This window comes from Theropithecus gelada, chromosome 4, assembly GCF_003255815.1.
Source record: "Theropithecus gelada isolate Dixy chromosome 4, Tgel_1.0, whole genome shotgun sequence".
Lineage (NCBI taxonomy): Eukaryota > Metazoa > Chordata > Mammalia > Primates > Cercopithecidae > Theropithecus > Theropithecus gelada.
Genome location: NC_037671.1, coordinates 152940362 through 152961016, shown reverse-complemented (window position 1 = coordinate 152961016; position 20655 = coordinate 152940362). Strand labels below are relative to the sequence as shown.

The window sequence follows — 20655 nt, the reverse complement described above, 5'->3', positions numbered from 1 at the left end:
GCTAAAGATATCACTGTTCTTGACTATTTGTCTTGTAAAATAAAACAGAAAATAAAAGTTCACAGGTTTTCTATCCCTAAATTCAACTAAGAGTATGCAAAATAGTTAATCTTACAAACTTTATGTCAAAACCTTTCCCCTCTCCCCTCCAACCATAACTGTTTTTTTTTCAGTAGGGAAAGTTCATGGTACTTTTGAAATTACTTAATTCCTGAATCAATATTATGTAAGTAGAGAGTTCTCTTACTACAAGAGGTTTAAACAAAATAATTACTTATTAATATATTTAAATTTGTGGTGTGAAAACTCAAGTTTAGCATCTGTCTGAACTTTGCCTGGATGTAGACACATCCATTTATCTGATCTCTTCACGCAAAATTAATCATCTGGTTTACCAAAAGGTTGCTTTTCTTTGTAAATGCATAGTGTCATCAGATTTCGTATGTTAATAGATATTTAGTATGATGGTACATGTAGGCTGAACTACTAATTTTAATTTTCTTGAGTTTCATAAGTATAAATTAAAGCTCTTGAGAGTCATTTAAATTTGTTAAGAACAGACTTACTCTGTTAGTTTGAAAGCATTTTTTTTCAGATATAGTTGTGCAGGTGAAGTGATGTACTTGTGCTCTATGTAAGATTGGACTGTTGGTGCTAAAATTTAAAAGGTTCTGCTTGTGGATTGTAGGAAGACAAATGGCACATCTCTGGAAGCAAGGAAAAATAGTACTGTAATTCAGTGTCATGTTGATAGAAATAGAAACCTTAACCAGTCATCTTTTATTTTTGTCCCAGACAACTAACTATAAAATATAACCCAGATGGTGGAGCTATGATAGTAAAGATACAGAAATGACATTTTGCTGATGAATTTTCTGCTGTTCTTTGCTTCCCCACTTTCAGTTTTATACCAGATCTTTTTGGTGTAAGTTGCTTGCTTATGTATCTAAGGACAGATCCATAGGATGAAAAATGTGTTTAAGGGCATTTTTAGATCTTGAATTATTTCAGTAAACTTTCATTTTCCTCTTCTAATTGCCTTTTTGGTTTTTCCTCTCTTTTTGCTAAACTCATATTCTAACGTAAATTAGACTGAGCCATGAATAGTGGGTCCTATTTCAATTTTTTATTTCTGAGTTTCATATTTAAGGCATTTGGAATGTATTATTATGCTCTGCCTGTCTGTCTGCCTATATTGGAATTGGGAAGCCTCAAAAAGAGCAGGAGGTTGGCATACCTTATACTGTGGTCTCTAGTCTCTGGCAGCTTCACCACACGTAGGCCCTGAATTGAACTGGAAAAGGGGTCATGGAAAGGGGCTTTAGTGATAGGGATGTCAGACGTTAGGAATGAGCAAGGTAGTGAGTTTGTGGTGCTGTTTTTATAGCACAGAAGAGCTAAAAGGTATATCTATGTTGAATCAGTTTCTGGCAAAGGTCAGGAAAGGGGCTGATATTTATGAGAAACCTCCTAATTTGTGTGTAATGTGTTTTAATCCTTGCAATGACCTCTTGAGATCAGAACTGGGACCTGAGTTGAGATCTGTGGCTCAGAGTTGGGGCTCTGCTGCTGGGAACTCTGGTGTGCACTGTATTGACTGGGTGTACGTGTGTGTGTGTCTCTGTCTTACCTTGAGGGTCTATATCAAAACCTTTTTGAGAAAGCAAGTATATAATCCCTTCTACCCCCAGAGCCATTTTAATATTACAGATAATATGCAGAGAACACAAGAACTTTTTGTGGGTTTATATTGTTAAAGTTATTCATTCTCAGTTCAGGTTTTGGGTTTGTTTTCAGGTGTGAGAAGTCTGTCTTAGTCACTTTAAGACTAAGAAGTCATGTGTTTTTGATACATATAAACCTGCATCAACATCTATTCTAATGAAAAACACCGTTGATAATCATTTACAAGTGCAAGATTTCAGGAATGCAGAATTAATTTAAATAACTAGTGGACTATTATTATAACTTCAACATTCTAGCATATGCTCTGAAATGATTATTGTTCATTCATTTATTTAGATCTTCTAGATACTTTTAGTGATTACATTAGGGATAGTCAACCCCCTGGGCTAATTTGAAACATAGGAATGTACTATGCTTGCATATTCATTTCAGTATGGAACCTTCTGAAAATCTCCTTCTTTGGGCTTTTCTTTTACACAGCCTACTTTGGTATGAAGTCTCTTAGGTTTTATTTTCTCCTTTCGATCTGTGGTCCTGACTTTTTACAGTTACCTGGACAGTGCCATGTGCTTTGACTGATGTTCTGTTGTTTATTAGGCAAAACACAATATCATTCTTGAAAGAGTTGCAGTTGGGTGGTGCTGCAGCTGCTTTTCAAGCCACTGCACTGTGGTTATACCTGATGTCATCCCTATTAGATAATGTGGTAGTCCTTCTCATCATGTAGGCAACTGGTAATGCTAAACCTCAGGATATTTTTGTAATCAAAGCCCTTGTAATTGGATACATTGATGTTTTATTAAAGAATACCTGGTAACATTACAGTGTTAGCATTCTAAAATTAATTTGTGACTGTAATATTAATTACATTGAAATATGGATACATAGAAGTATGTGGACATGTGTATATGTGTGTGTGTGTATATATATATGAAAGTGAAAGAATATTTAAACCTGTACAGTAGCTCCTCCTGAGTGGCAGATGTTGTAACTATGCAAAAGGCCTGTATGTATTCAGGTAAGAGACTGTTGGTTTCTAGAATCTCTGGAGCCCTAATTACTCCCTGTAGACAGTAAAATCCTTATGTGAAGTCTTGATAGGACTAATCTTTCTAAGGATCCAGCCATTTTTAATCTCAGGACATCTTAAGGAAAATTATGCATCTGAGTCATAGAAGTGCTAAGGATAGCTAAAATCTGAAATTTCATAGGGGTTAGATGAAGAATCAATTTGGACTTGATTATATGTCTTAATTGCCTTCCATATTTAGTTGGCATATAATTAGAACCCCCTCATTACTTTCTCAAGTAACTCTAAAATCAAAGAGTTTACAAATAGTCAAATAGTTGACTTTAGCACCTCTAAACTCAAAGAGTATACACGTATTTCCCTTGCTTACATATTTTATCTATGTATCTTTTTGTGATTGCAGGTACATATCTCCTTCGGGAACTAAATAAACAAGTAAACAACCGATAGGAAAAGGTTGATAAGAATTCAGCAGTTTCAGGGTCTGAAGGCCTTGACTAAAGGCCTTTTCACACTTTAGACTCTTAGAAGTGGACTATTACATGAGTCAATAGGCAAACCAGCCTGACTTGCAGGGGTCTGACGAAGAGAAGCTCCTTTTCTCTCATATTTTCTGCTGATTCTTAGTTGAGAAACCACAATTCCAAATTGACAGTGTCTATGAGAGGAGCTACAGTGAGTGACAGTAACTGCTAGTTGTACATTGCACTTTTGGTATCACCTGTCAGTTATGTGTATATTGATCTTTATGTATGAATGAAAATAGAATATTCACATTTGAAAAGTAACTAGATTCTAGAATTTTAAGTTTTCATGTAGCTACTGGACTTACTCTATGGAAAATCTTCTGGGGCCTATCAGCAGAAATTTATGCCTTAGAGCATTATTTAGCTGCTCAAGGGAGGTTTGTGTTTTCATGGTTTCTAATATAGTTTGGGAAAATTATCTGGAACTTTCTCAAAGGAGTGTCATTGTATTATTTCAACACAATTTTGTGAGTTCAGTAAAAATGAGCTAAATGTCTATTCCCATATTTCCCTTTCAGGCAAAATAGTTAATCCATCTATTGTTTTCTGTGACATATTGGGACTCTTTGAGCCCTGACTCTCAACAGGATTCACATGGTTCAATGATGTTGTGAGGAACATGACAAGCCGTTGCCCTCAATGAGTTTATATTTTAGTAAAGGAGATAAACATCAAATGTTTACTTAGAGTTAATCATGTAATTATAATCATGATCTGTTCATGGCTATAGCCTACAGACACTTTTTCCCAAATGTTCTCTAAGAGAGAAGATATTAATTCCCAAGTAACTTAGGTCAATGGGTGGTGTATTAGTCCATTTTCATGCTGCTGATAAAAACATACTTGAGACTGGGAAGAAAAATAGGTTTAATAAATTCATAGTTCCACGTAGCTAAAGGCCTCACAATCATGGTGGAAGGTGAAAGGCACTTCTTATGTGCCTTGGCAAGAGAGAATGAGAATCAAGCAAAAGCAGAAACCTCAAATCTCCTGAAAACCATCAGATCTCGTGAGACTTGTTCACTACCATGAGAACAGGATGGGGGAAACCACCTTCATGATTCAATGATCTCCCACCAGATCCCTCCCACAACATGTGGGAATTATAGGAGCTACAATGCAAGATGAGATTTGGGTAGGGGGCGCAGCCAAACCATATAATGTAGGAAATGTCTTTGCACCTTTTAGTTGTGTGGTTTTTTTTGTTTTTTTTTTTTGTTTTTTTCCCTTTCAACCACATCATCATCCTTATTATTAGCTTCCACTGGACCTGAAATCATTTTGTCTACTCATCATGAACTTGGGTACCAGCATAATTTAGAGTTGCTATCTCCACTTTCGAGGCTCATCATCCTACTGACAACATCAGTATATGTGTGGAAAGCACCTGGATAGTTTTTTCACCTCACCACTTCCAAAGGTCACCCCTCTGTTTACTACTCTGGTTACACGGATGTTGTAATATTGCACAACTGTTCTAACTTTATTCATATGTATCATACTTCCCAAGCATAAACCTTTCTTCTTCTGCTATACTCATTTTGCTTAGATCATCCAGTAACTTCATGGAGAGCTCCAATCCATCAAACCATCTGTCTTTAGCTAGCTCATCAACTTAACTTGCTTATCATCAAATGAAATCAAAATTTGATTTCATTGTGATAACTTTTGTTATACAATTGCTGTTTCCATAAACTCTTTACTGACTTTTATTCTATCCACTTTTTCTGGGCTTAAATTAAAAAAAAAAAAATACTGTTTTTTTTTTTTTTTAAAAATCACACCACCTGATAGATTTTGATCACTAGAAATTCAGGGTTATCAATTTCAATTGGGTTCAAATATAACTGGAAATTCTACTACTATATTTTTCTGTTCAGTTCTCTTTGTTCTTCTACTCTGTATTTCAACTCCTTTCAATTTTCTCCGGACTTCAACCACTCCTTCTTTTCACCAGTCCATTACTTATAGCTAAGAAAATTGTAGCCATATAATGGAAACTTCCTTAGCTACCAGTCCTAGAAATTACATTTTTATGCATCTTCTCATTTCCTCTTACTATAAAAAAGGCAGAGAGAGCCCCTCTTATAGCCTGTAATTTGGATTTTATCCTGCTTCACACTAACAGTTATCACTTCTTTCATGTATATATGCAAATATTCACTACCAAATTGAATTATCCTCATCAATATCTAAACATGTTTAAGTGTTTCTTACCTTAAGAGTAATAAGAAAAAATTTAAAAAAAACCTAACCTTTCCTTGATCCTATATCTTCTTCTATCCTTAGTCAAATTTATCTTTATCCGTTCAGACAAACTTCCTATCAGCATTCTTAACCTTGCTGTCTCTGTGCCTTCACCGTGTTCTTCATTGCCCAGTATGGTTTCCACTTCTATTCTTCATACAGACTGCTCTTTCCTTGGGCACTTCTGATCTCAATGGCACAAATAAGGGGCATTTTCAATAACCATTTTATGTAGTATTTGACCAGCATTGGGTTCCTGACATCTCTTCTCCTTTAGATATGCTTTTATTAGCTTTTGTGATGCCATGTACTTCCATTTTCCTTTTGTAGTTCTACATACTTAAATATGTATTTTTTCATTTCCCTCTGTCCTCATTGTAGCCTCATCTTCCTCAGTCTTGTCAGAGTTGAAAGTATAGGGCAAAGAGAGAAAAAGACTGAGGATACATCTTGTGGAACTACAATGTTTAAGTTTCACATGGTAGAATTCAATTATATGTAATGATGTTTTATATATATGCATATCTATGTAATGTGTATACACATACACATATATATGTACACACACATACACACACGTATATAGTCCTGTTATCATTTGTTGAATGTCTACTTTTTGATAGACAGTATTTGAGCTTTGAGGACACAAAGTTAACTACAGTTCCTAAATTAGAGGTCGCACCTTGTTATGAGAGATGCAGATGCATGTGCTTTACTGGTACTCATAGGGTTGGATCTGTAGTGTTATTCTATCTTTGTGTGTGTTACAGATGCGTATTTTATTTGTTAATGAAATTTGGGCATCGATATTTAGAAACAGGTTTTGATTTGGGCACATTTTTTCCTTGAAGGCAGATGTGTGATTTATTTTGGATGTTAGCAAAATTTAATGTTTAAATATTAAAATAAAAAACAGGAATTTAAGGAGATTTATAGGAATCAATGCTAGTTTATTTGTGTGTTTCCAAACTGGGATTGGGGGGGTTAGGTTTTTATTGGAGGGAGAAGGGAATGGAAGAAATATGATTTTAGTACATGTATCTTTTATGGCTATTTTCTGCTCATAACAGTGGTGCCCCTTAACATAGGATGCTTACTGTGTGTGAGGAGATGTGCTAAATGTTTTATGTGCATTAACTCATTTAATCTTCCCTATAAAATTTCCTTTATAGAAGAGGAAATTGAGATTTACATTTTACATAAGCTAAAGTTACAGTTAAAGGGTATGAGCTAGGCTGGGTGTGGTGGCTCATGCCTGTAATCCCAGCACTTTGAGAGGCTGAGGCAGGCAGATCACTTGAGGCTAGGAGTTCGAGACCAGCCTAGCCAACATGTTGAAACACCGTCTCTACAAAAATACAAAAATTAGCCAGGCGTGGTGGCATGTGCCTATAATTCCAACTACTGGGGAGGCTAAGAATTGTTTGAACCTGGGAAGCAGAGGTTAGAGTGAGCCCAGATCATGCTACTGCACTCCAGCCTAGGTGACAGACGAAGAGTCTGTCTCATTAAAAAAAAAAAAAAAAAAAGATGAATCAAATATGTATCTGATTTTGGAGCCTGGGCTCTTAACACTATGATAGATTGGAAGAATATTAAGGGGAAATTTTTTTTCAGATTTTTCTAGTATCTGTAATATCTTATATTACATATTTCATGTATTATTTAATCATTTCACATATACCATTCAGTCTTCACAAGAAACCTGTGATGTAGGGAAAGGCAGTGTTGTCAAGATGAGACTACAAAGACCCAAGTTATTAATAACTTGCTTGGGTTACATGTGTTAGTAGACCAACAACCAGACCCCAGGCTTCTGGACACCCAGTTCAGCTTTCCATTATAGGAGACACTTCTGGAATCATTCAGTTTGCTAGAGGAAAAAGTTGTCCTTGTTCTTTAGGATTTCCCATCTCCACCAAGTGTAATTCAACTTTATTTCACTTATTTAGTTAATAATCCAGGACTGTTGCTGGAGTAGCAAAAATTTGATTAGAATCATCACCTTCGGTGTTTCAGGTAATGGAGTGAAGTAAAAACGGCTTGGAAAGCAGAGCCCGTTCATTCTGCTCCCAGGCTGGCCTCCTGGTTGGTTTAAAGTTGACATCTGGTGTGGCTTTCATTGCTCTCTTCTTCTGGGAAGCCTGGTTGACTACTTGACATCAAGTATTAGATCTGACCTGAGCATTAGCCCAAGCTCGCTTTGCATAATTAAGCTATTGAGATTTGTTTCCCCTGACTGGACAGAAGAGCCCTACAAGTTGAGGGTTCTGTTGAAGTGATAAAACTGATTAGATCTTTAGCAGTAAAGGAATCTGATCTTAGAAATTTCTTCTAGCTCTCGTTAATGAGGCAAAGACAACGTTTAGCAGGGAAAATGAGGTCACTAAGAAGAGAAACTTCTTTTTTTTTTTTTTTTTTTTAAATAAAGAACCAATTTTGCCTCCTTTAAAATCAAGGCCTCAATTTATTGTCCTGAATAAAGCTCAATTTAAATGAACACATACGAAACTTTTTCTCAGGGGTGTAGTAATCTTGTTTAAAGTACGAGATTAAAGTACAACAATTCAAGAAAGTGAAGCTAAGATAGACCTAGAAGTTAAAATAATTTAATGAATACTGACAACAAAACTGAAATAACCAACAATGATGTGTATTTATTATTAGAATGTAATTTTTTTCAAAAATGATTTTTAAAAACTTTTTTTTCTGTAACTTCTCTTTGCTTAAACCACTAATCAAACAAATAAAACTTATTTTCCTAAGATACATTTATACAGACTTCAGGTATTAACACTGTTGACAATCACACTTTTTAGTTTAGATAGCACCTTTCCATATGCTATTATTTAATCCTTAGAAAAGTTTTTTTGAAAGCTGTATTATATTCACATTATGGGGCTAAGACTTAGCTCTAAAAGTTTCAAATCTCAAATTTATGTGAATCCTTAAGAATCTGTAAACAGGAGGGCTTGGAGTATAATACAGGTTTTTTTTCACTCCTGAGAAAGTGGTCTATACCAGAGTTGTCTCAAGTTATACATTATTTAAAGTCTTTGATCCTATCCTTATTTCTTACTAAGCTCTTGTTCCAGTATTTAGAAAATGACATAGGAATTACGTTCCCACCAAATACATTTATGTAAAATATAAATCATATGCATACGCATATTGTGCACCCTCCCGTGTTCATAGATAGCCATCCTTCCATCATGAAGCATTCTGCTTACCACAAAGACCCCATCCTCCATCTCACTTTCATTTTATTCCAGTAAAACATCAGTTGTCACAAAGGGCAAGCTTGGAGTGGAAAAGAAGTAACACAGGTGGTTTATGATTGGGACAGTTGGAGGGGAGATGAGCCATCCATTCCGGCGGCTTACCTTGTCTCATTGTTACTGACTTTGGGGTGGTTGTAAGAGTATGGTGTGAGACTGGAAAGGGTTTAATGGAACCATACTGCTGTCTTGTCAACATAATGTCTAGTCAGTGTGCTAGTTAAAATGAAATTCATTTTTTGATTTTAAAATTTACTTAACATTTTAGACATTTAAAGGAAATTTAAACTCTAAAGTCTACTTAAATGAAATACTCTGTGTCTTCTTTTTCTTGAGAGGCAATGTAGTAAAGTTTTCAAAAACAACCTAGAGGCAGGATAGCTCGGGCCATTCCCGGCTTCACCACTTGTTAGCTTTTATGCCTTGGTTCAATTACTTTTCTTTAAAATGATCATGAAAATAATACCTACCTCATATGATTGTAATGAGGATTAAATCAATTTATGTGTATGTATGTGTGTGATTGTGTATAGCTTGGGACAGTCTACTTTATATAGTAAGTGCTTGACAAATGTTACTTATTATCAGCCCAGTTAATCAAGGTTCTCCTCCTCCACCACAGTAAAAATGTCTTGGCAGAGTTTACCAGAGAATACCTAAGAGCTAACCCCAAGTGATGCTTATTAGTTTCGGTTTCTCTTGACCTCTTTCTTATATTAGATATTATTTGCCTTTACCTATGTCTTTTTGGAAAAGTCAGCCTCCCAAATTTTCAAGTTGCTGTTCTATTTCTGCACAACTGCACCAAGCTTTCATGGTTTTCACCTCCTCCTACTAGAGGTTTTCACCACTTCTTAATAGAGATTTTCAGGCTGTACTAAGCTAGAACCATAGCCTGATCTCAGAATTGGCAGATACTCCCATGGGAAAGAATAAAATGGCTGGAGATTATTAGATAACATCAGAGAGGCTCTCACCTCCTAAAATGTGTGTGCATCTGGATGCCATTGTTTACACACATATCTGAAATCTTTAAATTATTGTTATTGTAATATGCCTGGCCTTTTCTAATCCTTTTATTAGGGGTGTTGACCTGCTTGACACCTCCTGGTACCACCCTTCCTTTCTTAACCATTCGATGTTGACTTTATATCCGTTGGTGGCCTTTTCAGTCTTGACCTTTCATTTCCAGTAGTTTTCTTCTCTTATTTATCTTCTTATGCCATCTTACTCACCAATCACTTTAACTTTCAAATCAGTAGCTTATTCCCTTTCATGGAGTTAACTGATATCCTTCATCAGATAACTTTGAAATTTATACCTTTATTTTACACTGATAATCTTCTCTTCCAAATCTATCTATCTAGTTATTACTTAAGCATTTTCCCCTGTGTGTATCATAGGCAAATCAAATTTGAAATGTTCTAAACATACTTCATTATTTTCTCCCTCGTTTTGTTTCCCTTTCTGTATCAAGTTTCCTTGAAACTTCAGCCATTTAAAACTCAGATTATTTTATTAATGTGTTCAGTGGTTTGCATACTGCTTAGCACATAGTAGGTGCTCCATGTATGTTAAGTAAACAACAAAAATGGAGAAAGTCAATAGGCAAAAGTTTACTTTTAAAGAGATTTTCTATGTCTGCCTAGTCATTCTGTTCCTATATATTTCCTCTTCAGGAAATATAACAATACTTGATAATAGCTACTTAAAAAATGTAAGCTGTTTAACCTCTGTAATGTAATTGTTCTTCAAATTTTGTTTTTTGATTTGTTTACATATACAAGATTTAGGAAATTACTTACATTAAAAGGTCACATTTTTAATTTTTACTGAACAAAAATTAGATTCACTTTTGCATATATTTAGCTATTCCCCTCCACTGTAGACATTCTTTGAAAATGATTGTTGTAAATCTTTTCTGTTTCTTTTTGACAGGTAATATTTGAAGCTGAAGTCTCAGGAGGGAGAAGTGGTTATATTGCCATTGATGACATCCAAGTACTGAGTTATCCTTGTGGTAGGTTGTGATTAAGAATTGTATTTTTCTATGTCCTTTCAACACTTGCCTTATATTGGCAGTGACGACTGTTTGTGTATCACTTGGTTATTGCTGTCTCTCTTGTTATTGTTAATCCTAGCCTTCTATTGAGTTTTAAAAGAAAACTGATATATTTCTAGAGTTTTTGAATCAAATATTTTTCAGACTTGTAACTAATTATATACATATTAGGAGATTCTTTTAAATTATTTCATTACTGAGAACAAAATATACATGCAAAGGCAGCTGTCAGGAGGACTTGTTCATTTTTTTGGCACTATTAAATTGTCTAGGAAAACAGAGAAGAATAACAAATCAGTTCAACAGAAAGGAAAACATAAAGAAGCCTCATGAAGCTATTTGATCTGCTAAGTTGAGGGCTGGGTTCAAATTAAGAGAAATAATTAGTTCATCTTATTCCAAATTTAGGACTACTTTTTTTTCCTCTGTTATAATAAATACCTGGCTAACTCATGAGGTCGGGAGTTTGAGACCAGTCTGGCCAAAATGGTGAAACCCCATTTCTACCAAAAATAAAAACAAATTAGCCAGGCATGGTGGTGTGCACCTATAATCCCAGCTGCTCAGGAGGCTGAGGCAGGGCAATCACTTGAACCTGGGAGGTGGAGGTTGCAGTGAGCTGAGATTGCACCACTGCACTCCAGCCTGGGCAACCAGAGCTAGACTCCGTGTCAAAAAAAGAAAAAAAGAAAGCAAACGAAACAAGAAACTCGGTTTATCAATACACAGTTTTGTTATGCCCTTAGATGCACATTGGTTGGCCTTCAGATGGTGTACCTAAATTTGTGTTTACATCACATTCCATGAAAAACAATTACTGCCTGCATTCAATAGAGCCAGACAAAAAACAGCTGGCATAAATTCAGTCTTTGCTTGTATTTCCCAACAGCAGCATTTTATAGGGCCCGTGAATTCTGGATTATCTGTTCAGCAGTCCTCTCTGAGAAGCATCTCTAACACATTGTCAGCAGCAGGCAGGGGCCCCTTGTGAGGGCCAAGGCCTGTGCTCCTGCTGAGTGCTTGTCAGACTCTAGTGTGCTTCAGAATCACCTACAGCTGTGGTAAATCACAGATTGCTTGGCTCTTCCCCTGGTTCTGATTCAATAGGTCTGGGGTGGGGCCTGACAATTTGCATTTCTGATTCCAGTGCAGCTGATGTTGCTGGTCTAGAGTTCGTAAATTGAGAACTGCTGCTTTAGCTCATGTTCTAACTCAAGAATTCCTTATTTTAAATCTCTTCCTGAGAGGTAAGGCACTAGAGAAAGATGTAGCCAGTAAGCATCAGATTATATATACCATGTGGTGGTTGGTAAGAAAAAAGAGAACAATGGTGGTTGGTAAATTCTAAGAAAAAAGAGAACAAAATCATCTCACTTAGAGTTCAGGTGGGTTTACTAAGTTCTTTCAATCTGTAGTTTAAGAGAACTGTGTTTTTATCTACTGTTTATTTTTCACTTATTGAATGATAGGTGTTAAGGAAAGGCTTTCATAAGTATGTAGAAAATTGTTATTTGAGCACAACAGCAGTTTTAGGGTGATATGGTCCTCCATGAGCTTTTCTTTTTACTCATGAGCATTAGTTTTTGCTGTTTATATACATTTCCTTTCAATGGGAAACATGGATAAGGCTTCAGTTTTAAAAGGTAGTTTCAGAGAATACTTGATGGTCATAAATCTCACTTATATTTTGACTGCAGTCATGATTTTTGTTAGTCTAATATGGATATTTATTTTGGATTCATATACTATGGTTATAATGGAATAGGAATAAGCTTACCAGTTTCTATTTGCAAGAGACAAAAATATTCCCTTGTTCTTTGAAATGCTAGAGGGTTATAACTACTGATTTTTTTTTTTAATAAAGATCTAACTGCTTAAAATGTAGCCTAATAAGTTCAATGGCCGTGTAACTGTCAGTAGTTTAGAAATCATTATGTGTTTTCATTATATCTTTATATTAGGCTCTGATTTCATGTCAATTTGATCTCTTTTGGTTGCTTTGACTTGTAAGCTTGTAACTGTTTTATTACCATCTGTATGCAACATGCCATGGCAGCAGTTCAGCAGCAGTTGTTGAGTGCTCACTCTGTAAAGAGCAATACTCCAGCAATTATGGAACAGTAAGTAACAGAACTCCTGAGAAAAACAGAACCATGAGAGTCACAGAGGAAATGGTATCTTCTGGCACAAAAAAGCCCCTCAGTTTTCTTCTTTCTGATGTTAGTCTTGACCAAAAGTAAAAACACTAGCGATAATATTCAGCTGCAGAAAAGTAACATTGCATGTTTTCTTCATGTGAAAACAAATACATTTTTTTTTCCTCCCTTCACAGATAAATCTCCTCATTTCCTCCGTCTCGGGGATGTAGAGGTGAATGCAGGGCAAAACGCTACATTTCAGTGCATTGCCACAGGGAGAGATGCTGTGCATAACAAGTTATGGCTCCAGGTAAGGCCAAGTTGGCAGCTGAGCTAAAGAGTATACTTTATGTTTTAAAAAAATTACAACAGGACTGTTTGTGGTCTCTTCCTTTTGAGTGTGTGCGTGTGTGTGCGCGTGCGCGTGCACGCATGTAGTGGGACAGGCTGTCTGCATGAGTTTAATTCATGTTAGAGATTTCCTTTTCTGAAATAAAATACACAGGAAAATAATAAGTATTTTTGTTAGTATCTACTGAAACGTAATAATTCTCTCTGTTATATTCAAACTGCAAAGAAACTCTAGATCCGTTTGAAATATGAATAAGAATGAGATATTTTCTTATTTAATAATATTTTTAAAACCGAATTTATAAGAGTTAAGTAGGAACTGTCATACTCTGATAAATTTTTTAAAGTATTTTAAGAAACCCTTGGGAATACTTCAGGAAATATGAACTGGAAGAGAGCCAATTAAATTTTTGAGTTTGAAGGTTAATCCCAGATCTGAGGTGAAGACATTTGCCTTGCACATATTAAGTCCTTAATATATTTGTGTTTAATTATGATTTAACATACATGTTGGGGGAACTGCAAATGGTTCATATAAGCAGATTTAAAAGAATCAGAGAGAACTAGAGACTAAGAAATATGCCTTGCCTTCAGGGAATTTATAGAAAGTCTACTTGTCAGTGCTAGAGTGCTGGGGGCTGGAAAGAGCTGAGAGCAGCTCTAAAGCCAGGAAACTGGGCCTAAAAGAGATGGCTATTGAGCTAAATATTTGCGCTAGATGATATGTAAGTAATAATATTCTCTGAGCACCTCTATTATTATTTTTTAGGTTCTCTGCATCAGAATGAGGAAAATGATTTAATTAGTTGTGAATTTTAAATTCATGGGAATGCCAATAGAGACCAAGAAAAAAAAAAAAATCCTGATAAGATGAGCTTAGTTTATTTAACATAGACATCATGATTTATTTTACTATATCCTTTAGATAGGTGAAGGTAGTGTTGGGGATAATTATTAGTTTGCGGGTGGTTTTACTGAAGGTTATAATAAATGAATATTGAAATAATACCTTATAGTGTCTGATATTGTGCTGGGTGTTATATGTGTGTTATTTCATCAAGTTCTTACAGCATTCCAATTGGAGGTTACAACAGGTGTACTTCATATTAATCTAATTATTAATACTTTTATAACTTATTTGATTTTCAGATATCAGGATACCATATTTTGTGTCCAAATATGAAAAGGAAATGAGAGTCCTTTTTTTCTGTGATTATGGTAATTTCTCCTACAGAGATTGAAAAATAGGATAATTTTTCCTGGGAAGCGTATTATATGATGTGCAACCTGTCTTATCAACTAAATATCAAGTCAGTTTTCTTATTTCTCTCTCTATGCCTAAATAATAGTTTAAGAATGATTTTAGATATATGATCTAATTGTTTTGCTAGTGATTTTTTCATTTAGATGGGAACATTAGCTGGCATTTGGCTTTAGTTGTGAGCTATATGGTCTTTTCTTGGAGACTAGAGGCTCTGTAGGTCTGCCCTTGGTTTATGCCTCAGGATTTAATGTGACATTGAAATGAAAAGGGTTTTGTATCCTCAGTCACCAGCTGCCTTGTGGCAACAAAGACTTTCTGGACCCTGCTGGTCCGAGTGGGTGGTAGTCCAAACACTGCTCATTTTTTTTGTTTGTTTGCTTTCTATTTTGTAGATAGTCCATTTCATGATGGTTTTAAAAAAATTTTCCTCCTGCCATTTTTTCTAACAAAGATGAGAGGTAAAATATTCTATGAGACTTCTATGTTGCTTTCTCCCCTACCTCACCTCCTCACCTCTCTTTTTTTCTTTTTTCTTTTTTTTTTTTTTTTGGTGTTTGCTACAGAATGGTGAATTTGTGTATTTCTCTTCCACTTTGACATGGACATTGCCTCGTTCTTCAGTAGTGTACATATTCACCTTAATTTATTCAAAAGCTATTTTACCTTTTTCAGTAATACCACATCAATTACCTTAACTTATTCTTTTACATCACTCTTCTCAATGTACAAGAAATATTGAAATCTATCAATTACTTACTTAGGGTGTTTTCAAATTAAATAAAAACTTTTACTATGAAATTATGTGAAAATGAACCAGATACGATTGATCATTATATATCAATCAGTTAGAAGGTGGCAGTGACTTAAAAAACTTGCCCACCTTTTGCTGAAAGTAAAAAACATAATAAAGCAGGAAGAATTCTGGTTCCAAAGTGAATCTACCAGCTAACTCATGCAAACAGATGTCAGATTATTTTCATTTCATGTAGAATAACAGCCTAGAGTTCAGGAAGCCCAGTTCTCAATTCTAACTTTAACTCTAACCCTCCTAAACCTTTTAACCCTGTTAATTGCAGTGGCCTTAGAGATTTCATTTATGTGTTCTGGGACTCAATTTGCTTATTTATAAAAGGAGATTCTGAATAGACACTAAAATCCCTTCCAGCTGTAAGATGCTAAACTAGGTGTTTAGGTTATTTTTGGTGGCTTGAAACATGGCCTTGATAACCTTTTTGTGTGGAAGAATGAAAAAGTCTTGTTATTTGTTTTGCATGGGAAAAAATGGTACCTTAAATTAAATATCATTATGAGAACAAATGCTCAAAATATCTGCTGCTAGTACTGAGAATGAATGTACTTGAAACACTCAATGAAAGGTCATTGCCGTCTATCACAGAGGTAATGGAATAATACAGCAGTTGTTATACCTGCCATGGTCAGGTAAAATACCAAATGGCAATCAACTTTGTATGTCCTCCAAATAACTTACATTATGTAGTATTGAGCTTCAATTGGCAAAATGTTGTCTAAATATGGGCTAAAGTAGCAAAGACTAGAAAAACAACCAATTTTCTATTTAAAAGGAAAATGATACACTATAACTCTGTGAAAGGTATACAGAATGTAATACTGGATCATATTTGATATTTAAAATAATTTATTATGGAAAAACTGAATAATTTATCTTGTGTATTCCTTCTAGGTTATAATTAATATATCAGTCATTGTTGTCTAAAATGATATATAAATTGAGTAAATTGAAAAATGCAGGGAAAAATGCAAACGATGAGTGGCCTGAATTAATCTAGGATAATTTCATAATGCACATTATGGTGGTTCTGAAAATGTCTATAGGAAATGATCTTTCTTGTAAGAATTGGATTATACAATTATAGAGTATTTGAAGTAGGTTTTCTGTATTTGTAGATATGTAGGAAACCATGACAAACTACATAAACCAGATCAACCTTCTTGTACATGCTAAATGAAGTAATGATACATAAAACAACATCAAATGTTTTTATAAATCTGAGTGTCAGTAGACTAAAAATATGGTGAAATCATGAGGTTTTCTGGAACGTAGTTTTTAAATGTATGTTATACAGTACATTTATGCACTAAAAGAAATTTAGAATAAAATCTTTAGTCGCCCTTAGAGAATTTCCAGATTATTTTTCAATTGAGAGCTCAGTGAAGTTGCATGTATTCTTGATATAAACATAATATTTTTTGGTTAATGATTTGTAAATTTTTTCCACATGAACAGACATTTTTGAAATCTTAGTTGTAGAACTAAGCCATTTTAATTTTATAGTAGTGCTCTCCTATCCTTGGGGGATACATTCCAAAAAGCCCAATGGATGCCTGAAACCGCACATAGTACCAAACCCCACATATACTGTTTTCCTACGTATACATATGATCAAGTTTAATTAATAAATTATACACATAACAACAATAATAAAATAGAGCAATTATAATGATATACTGTAATTAAAGTTATATGAATGTGATCTCTCTCAGCATCTATCTTTGTACTTTACTCACCCTTCTTAGGACGAAGTAAAATGATAAAATAACTCACATAATGAGAATAAGTGAGGTGAATGATATAGGAAGTGTGATGTAGCATTAGGCTACTATTGACCTTCTGTCAATATGTCAGAAGGAGGTTTGCTTGGGGCTATCCTGGATCATCGAGCCATGATTTTGATGGTTGGGATATCAGAAACACGCAATGTCAATGACTGACAAGTGAGGGAAGGCACAAGATTTCATCATGCTACTCAGAGTGGAGTGCAATTTAAAACCTATGAATGGTTTATTTCTGGAATTTTTCATTTAATATTTCAGACTGAGATTGACAGAAGGTAACTGCAACTGCCCAAAGTGCGACCTTGGATAAGGAAGAATTTCTGTATTTCTGAGAAACTTTCAATGATACGGAATTTGTGATTCATAACTTGAAGCTATGATAAAGCTCTACTTATGGGAAATAAAATCAAAAGTGAAATTATAACATGTAATTTACATTGGAATGAAATAATAAAAGCATCTGGTTATATTCCTGAGACATGTCAAATAATTTTCTTACAGGAAAAATAAAAATTAGATTGTACACTTTTATAGGCTAGAAATGTTGGTTATTTATTTTTACAATTTGAATTTATTTTTGAATTATTTTCAATATTTATTGAAAATATTTAAAATTCAAAACTTTTCAAAAATATTCAACTATTTCAATATATGAATATTTTTAATACTTTTGAATTATTTTTAATTTTTAATATCAAATTATCAATACATAGTAGTTGTACATATTTATGGGGTACATGTTATATTTTTGGAACAAGCATACAATGTGTACTGATCCAATTAGGGTAACTGGGGTATCCATAACCTCAAGTATTTATAATTTCTTTGTGTTAAGAACAGTCCAATTCCACTCTTTATTTTGAAATATATGATAAATTGTTTACTACAGTCACCCTATGGTGCTACTGAACACTAGATTGTAACTCTTACTATTATGAACACTGGATAAAGTGATTGCAGGAAAAAGCAAATATATAGGCAACAAATGAACATATGGTGTAGCAGTTCCATACCTAAGTATTTACCCAAGAGAAATTAAGACATGTGCCCACAAAAAGACTTGTACAAGGAAGCCTATGACAGCTTTATTAATAATAACTGATAATTAGAAAAAAACTAAATGTCCATGAACAGGATAATAGATAATTTGTGTCTCATTCAAACAATGAAATACTGCTTAGCAATAAAAGAATGAACTGCTGATAATGCAACAGCGTGAATGGATCTCAGCAACATTAGGTTTTGGAAAGAGGATAGACACCAAAAGCTTATATACTTTATGATTTCATTTACATGAAGTTTCAGAAGAAACAAAACTAACCTGTGGTGATAGAAATCAGAACACCTGTTGCCTGTGGGGAATAAAGATTGATTGGATGTGGGCAGGGGGAAATTCTCTAGGGTAATGTTAATGTCATATATATTGACTGGGGTCTTAGTCTATGAGTGTACATACATTTGTCAAAGATTAAGATCTGTCCAATTTACTCTCTCTCTCTATATATATATAATTTTTACCTGATTAAGACACAAATGAGAAAAAAGTGAATAAGTGACACATTTTATCAAATAACAAACTTACTGGCAGTGCTAATCAATCCATAGATGGTAATAGCCTACAGGCATTACTTGCGTTTTTGTCCGTCTTGTCTATTTCAAGTGATTTGATTAGGTTCAATGGTAATTTGTAATCATTAGTCTAACTTGAAATAAACATGTTTTGAGTTTCTGCTTTAAGAACACCTTATAACTTGAGGATATGAAAGGGTTGTAACGGGGGTTGGACTGAAAGTTTTGTATTAGTATTCTGTCATGAAGGTCCAGTATAAGTAGACACCTACATGGTAAATCAAATAGAGCCTATTGCTGCAACATCTGTCAGACCATATGCTTTGGCTTCAGGTTCAGTGTAGAAACTAAAATACTAATGACCCCATCCATCATTACAGCACTTGGCAGGCATGCATCATTGAATTGGGCAGAGAAATTCAACAGTGGAGTTATTGAAAGTAGGGAATTGTGTGGGTAGATTTGGTGGCACCATTTGTTTTGGTGAATTGAAATGAGGCTGTTTAATGTGTGACTGGTAATCCTATGCAGATTGCCATCAAAGCTGTGGCAATTGGGCCAATCTGTCAGTAATCGCCGCAGGTGCTGGCACTGTGCCTCCTCCGTGGGCCTGCCAAAACAGGAGAGTCAGCCGCCGCTTCGCCCTTGGTGAGGCTCATCATTGCTAGAATAGTGTGATACAGCTAGTTGCTCAGCCAAAGGAAATGTCATTCCTTATGGAGCAACACATAATTTAAGCAATGGCTTGAGAGTACTAATTGGAGAGTGAAATCAGTAAAATGAGATGCAAATTGCTCTCAAAAACAACTAGAGAGAGGCTGACCCCCTATGGTACCAACCGTTGTCAGTGAAAGAGCAGTGAAAGTGGTTGGTCTAAAACTTCTGACCACATAGTGTGTAACCTGTTCAGGGAAACGCCGAAGCCTTGTTCCTGTACTCCATGCAAACATCATGACATAGTCCTGGGAATCTAAAGCATGATTTCTAAACAATTGAGTTAACTGGGAAGCACAGAAACTTTAGCTGATGACAACATAGCACTACACCCTTTCAGGGGCCAAGTAGTTATGGCTCACAGTGCTCTTTCTGATGCCCCCATGCTGTAGCATTTTTCTGTGCTTATTTATATTGCCATTTGGCAGGCTCAGATGTTTGTAGCATATTTAATTTCTGCAAGAGATTTTACTATCCTGACACTATTTATTTTAGGAAAAAATTTGATAATTTTCCATTTATTATAATGAAGGTAAGCTTCCTGAAGAAATTACTGCATGCTTAGGAACTGCAGTTTACAGTGGGAAATTCTTTGGAAACTAATTTGAGAGGAGGTTTTGACAGAGCGAGACTCCGTCTCAAAAAAAAAAAAAAAAAATCAACTTGATTAAATACATAATATGTGATCAGCTCACACTAGGTAACATGCATAAAGAAAAAGCAATGCAATACAATACAGTAAAAGTTGCTCTAATGTCTGGACGTGGTCAAAGTTCTGACATTTTCTAGGTAAAAGACTTTAATAATGGCTGACACACTTCTAAAATATTAAAATAACAAAAGGTAGCATATAATTACAAAGAGAGTGAGTAAACTTGAAGAATGATGTCAGAATTGCTAAAGGCACATGGCACAAATGTATCTTGAGATTTGTAGAAGACTACGTAAGTGACTTACTACCTTGTAATGTAAGGAATATACAAATGAATTTAATTTGCTCTTTATAGATCCTGAAGTATAATAATGACATGATTTGAAGCTTATGGTGAGAGCTGTAAGCTGATTATGAGGGAGAACTTTGTAATTGTAGGGCTGTTGAAAGCTACAATGAGCTGCTCCAGGAGGTAGTAAAATTACAATTAGTCCAAATATCCAAGCATAATCTGGATAAGCACATGCTAGAGATGTAGAAGA

At 34.9% G+C, this 20655-nt stretch overlaps 1 protein-coding gene across 7 annotated transcripts in view; it reads left to right on the top strand.

Annotated features, from left to right (window-relative positions):
• Positions 1-20655, top strand: part of PTPRK (protein tyrosine phosphatase, receptor type K) — a 557333-nt gene that overhangs the window by 264784 nt on the left and 271894 nt on the right. For all 7 annotated transcript variants that reach the window (XM_025382413.1, XM_025382412.1, XM_025382416.1 and 4 more), the window contains 2 exons: positions 10707-10788; positions 13163-13278. In XM_025382413.1, coding sequence (XP_025238198.1) covers positions 10707-10788; positions 13163-13278 — 198 coding nt within the window. The remainder of the gene's footprint in view (positions 1-10706; positions 10789-13162; positions 13279-20655) is intronic.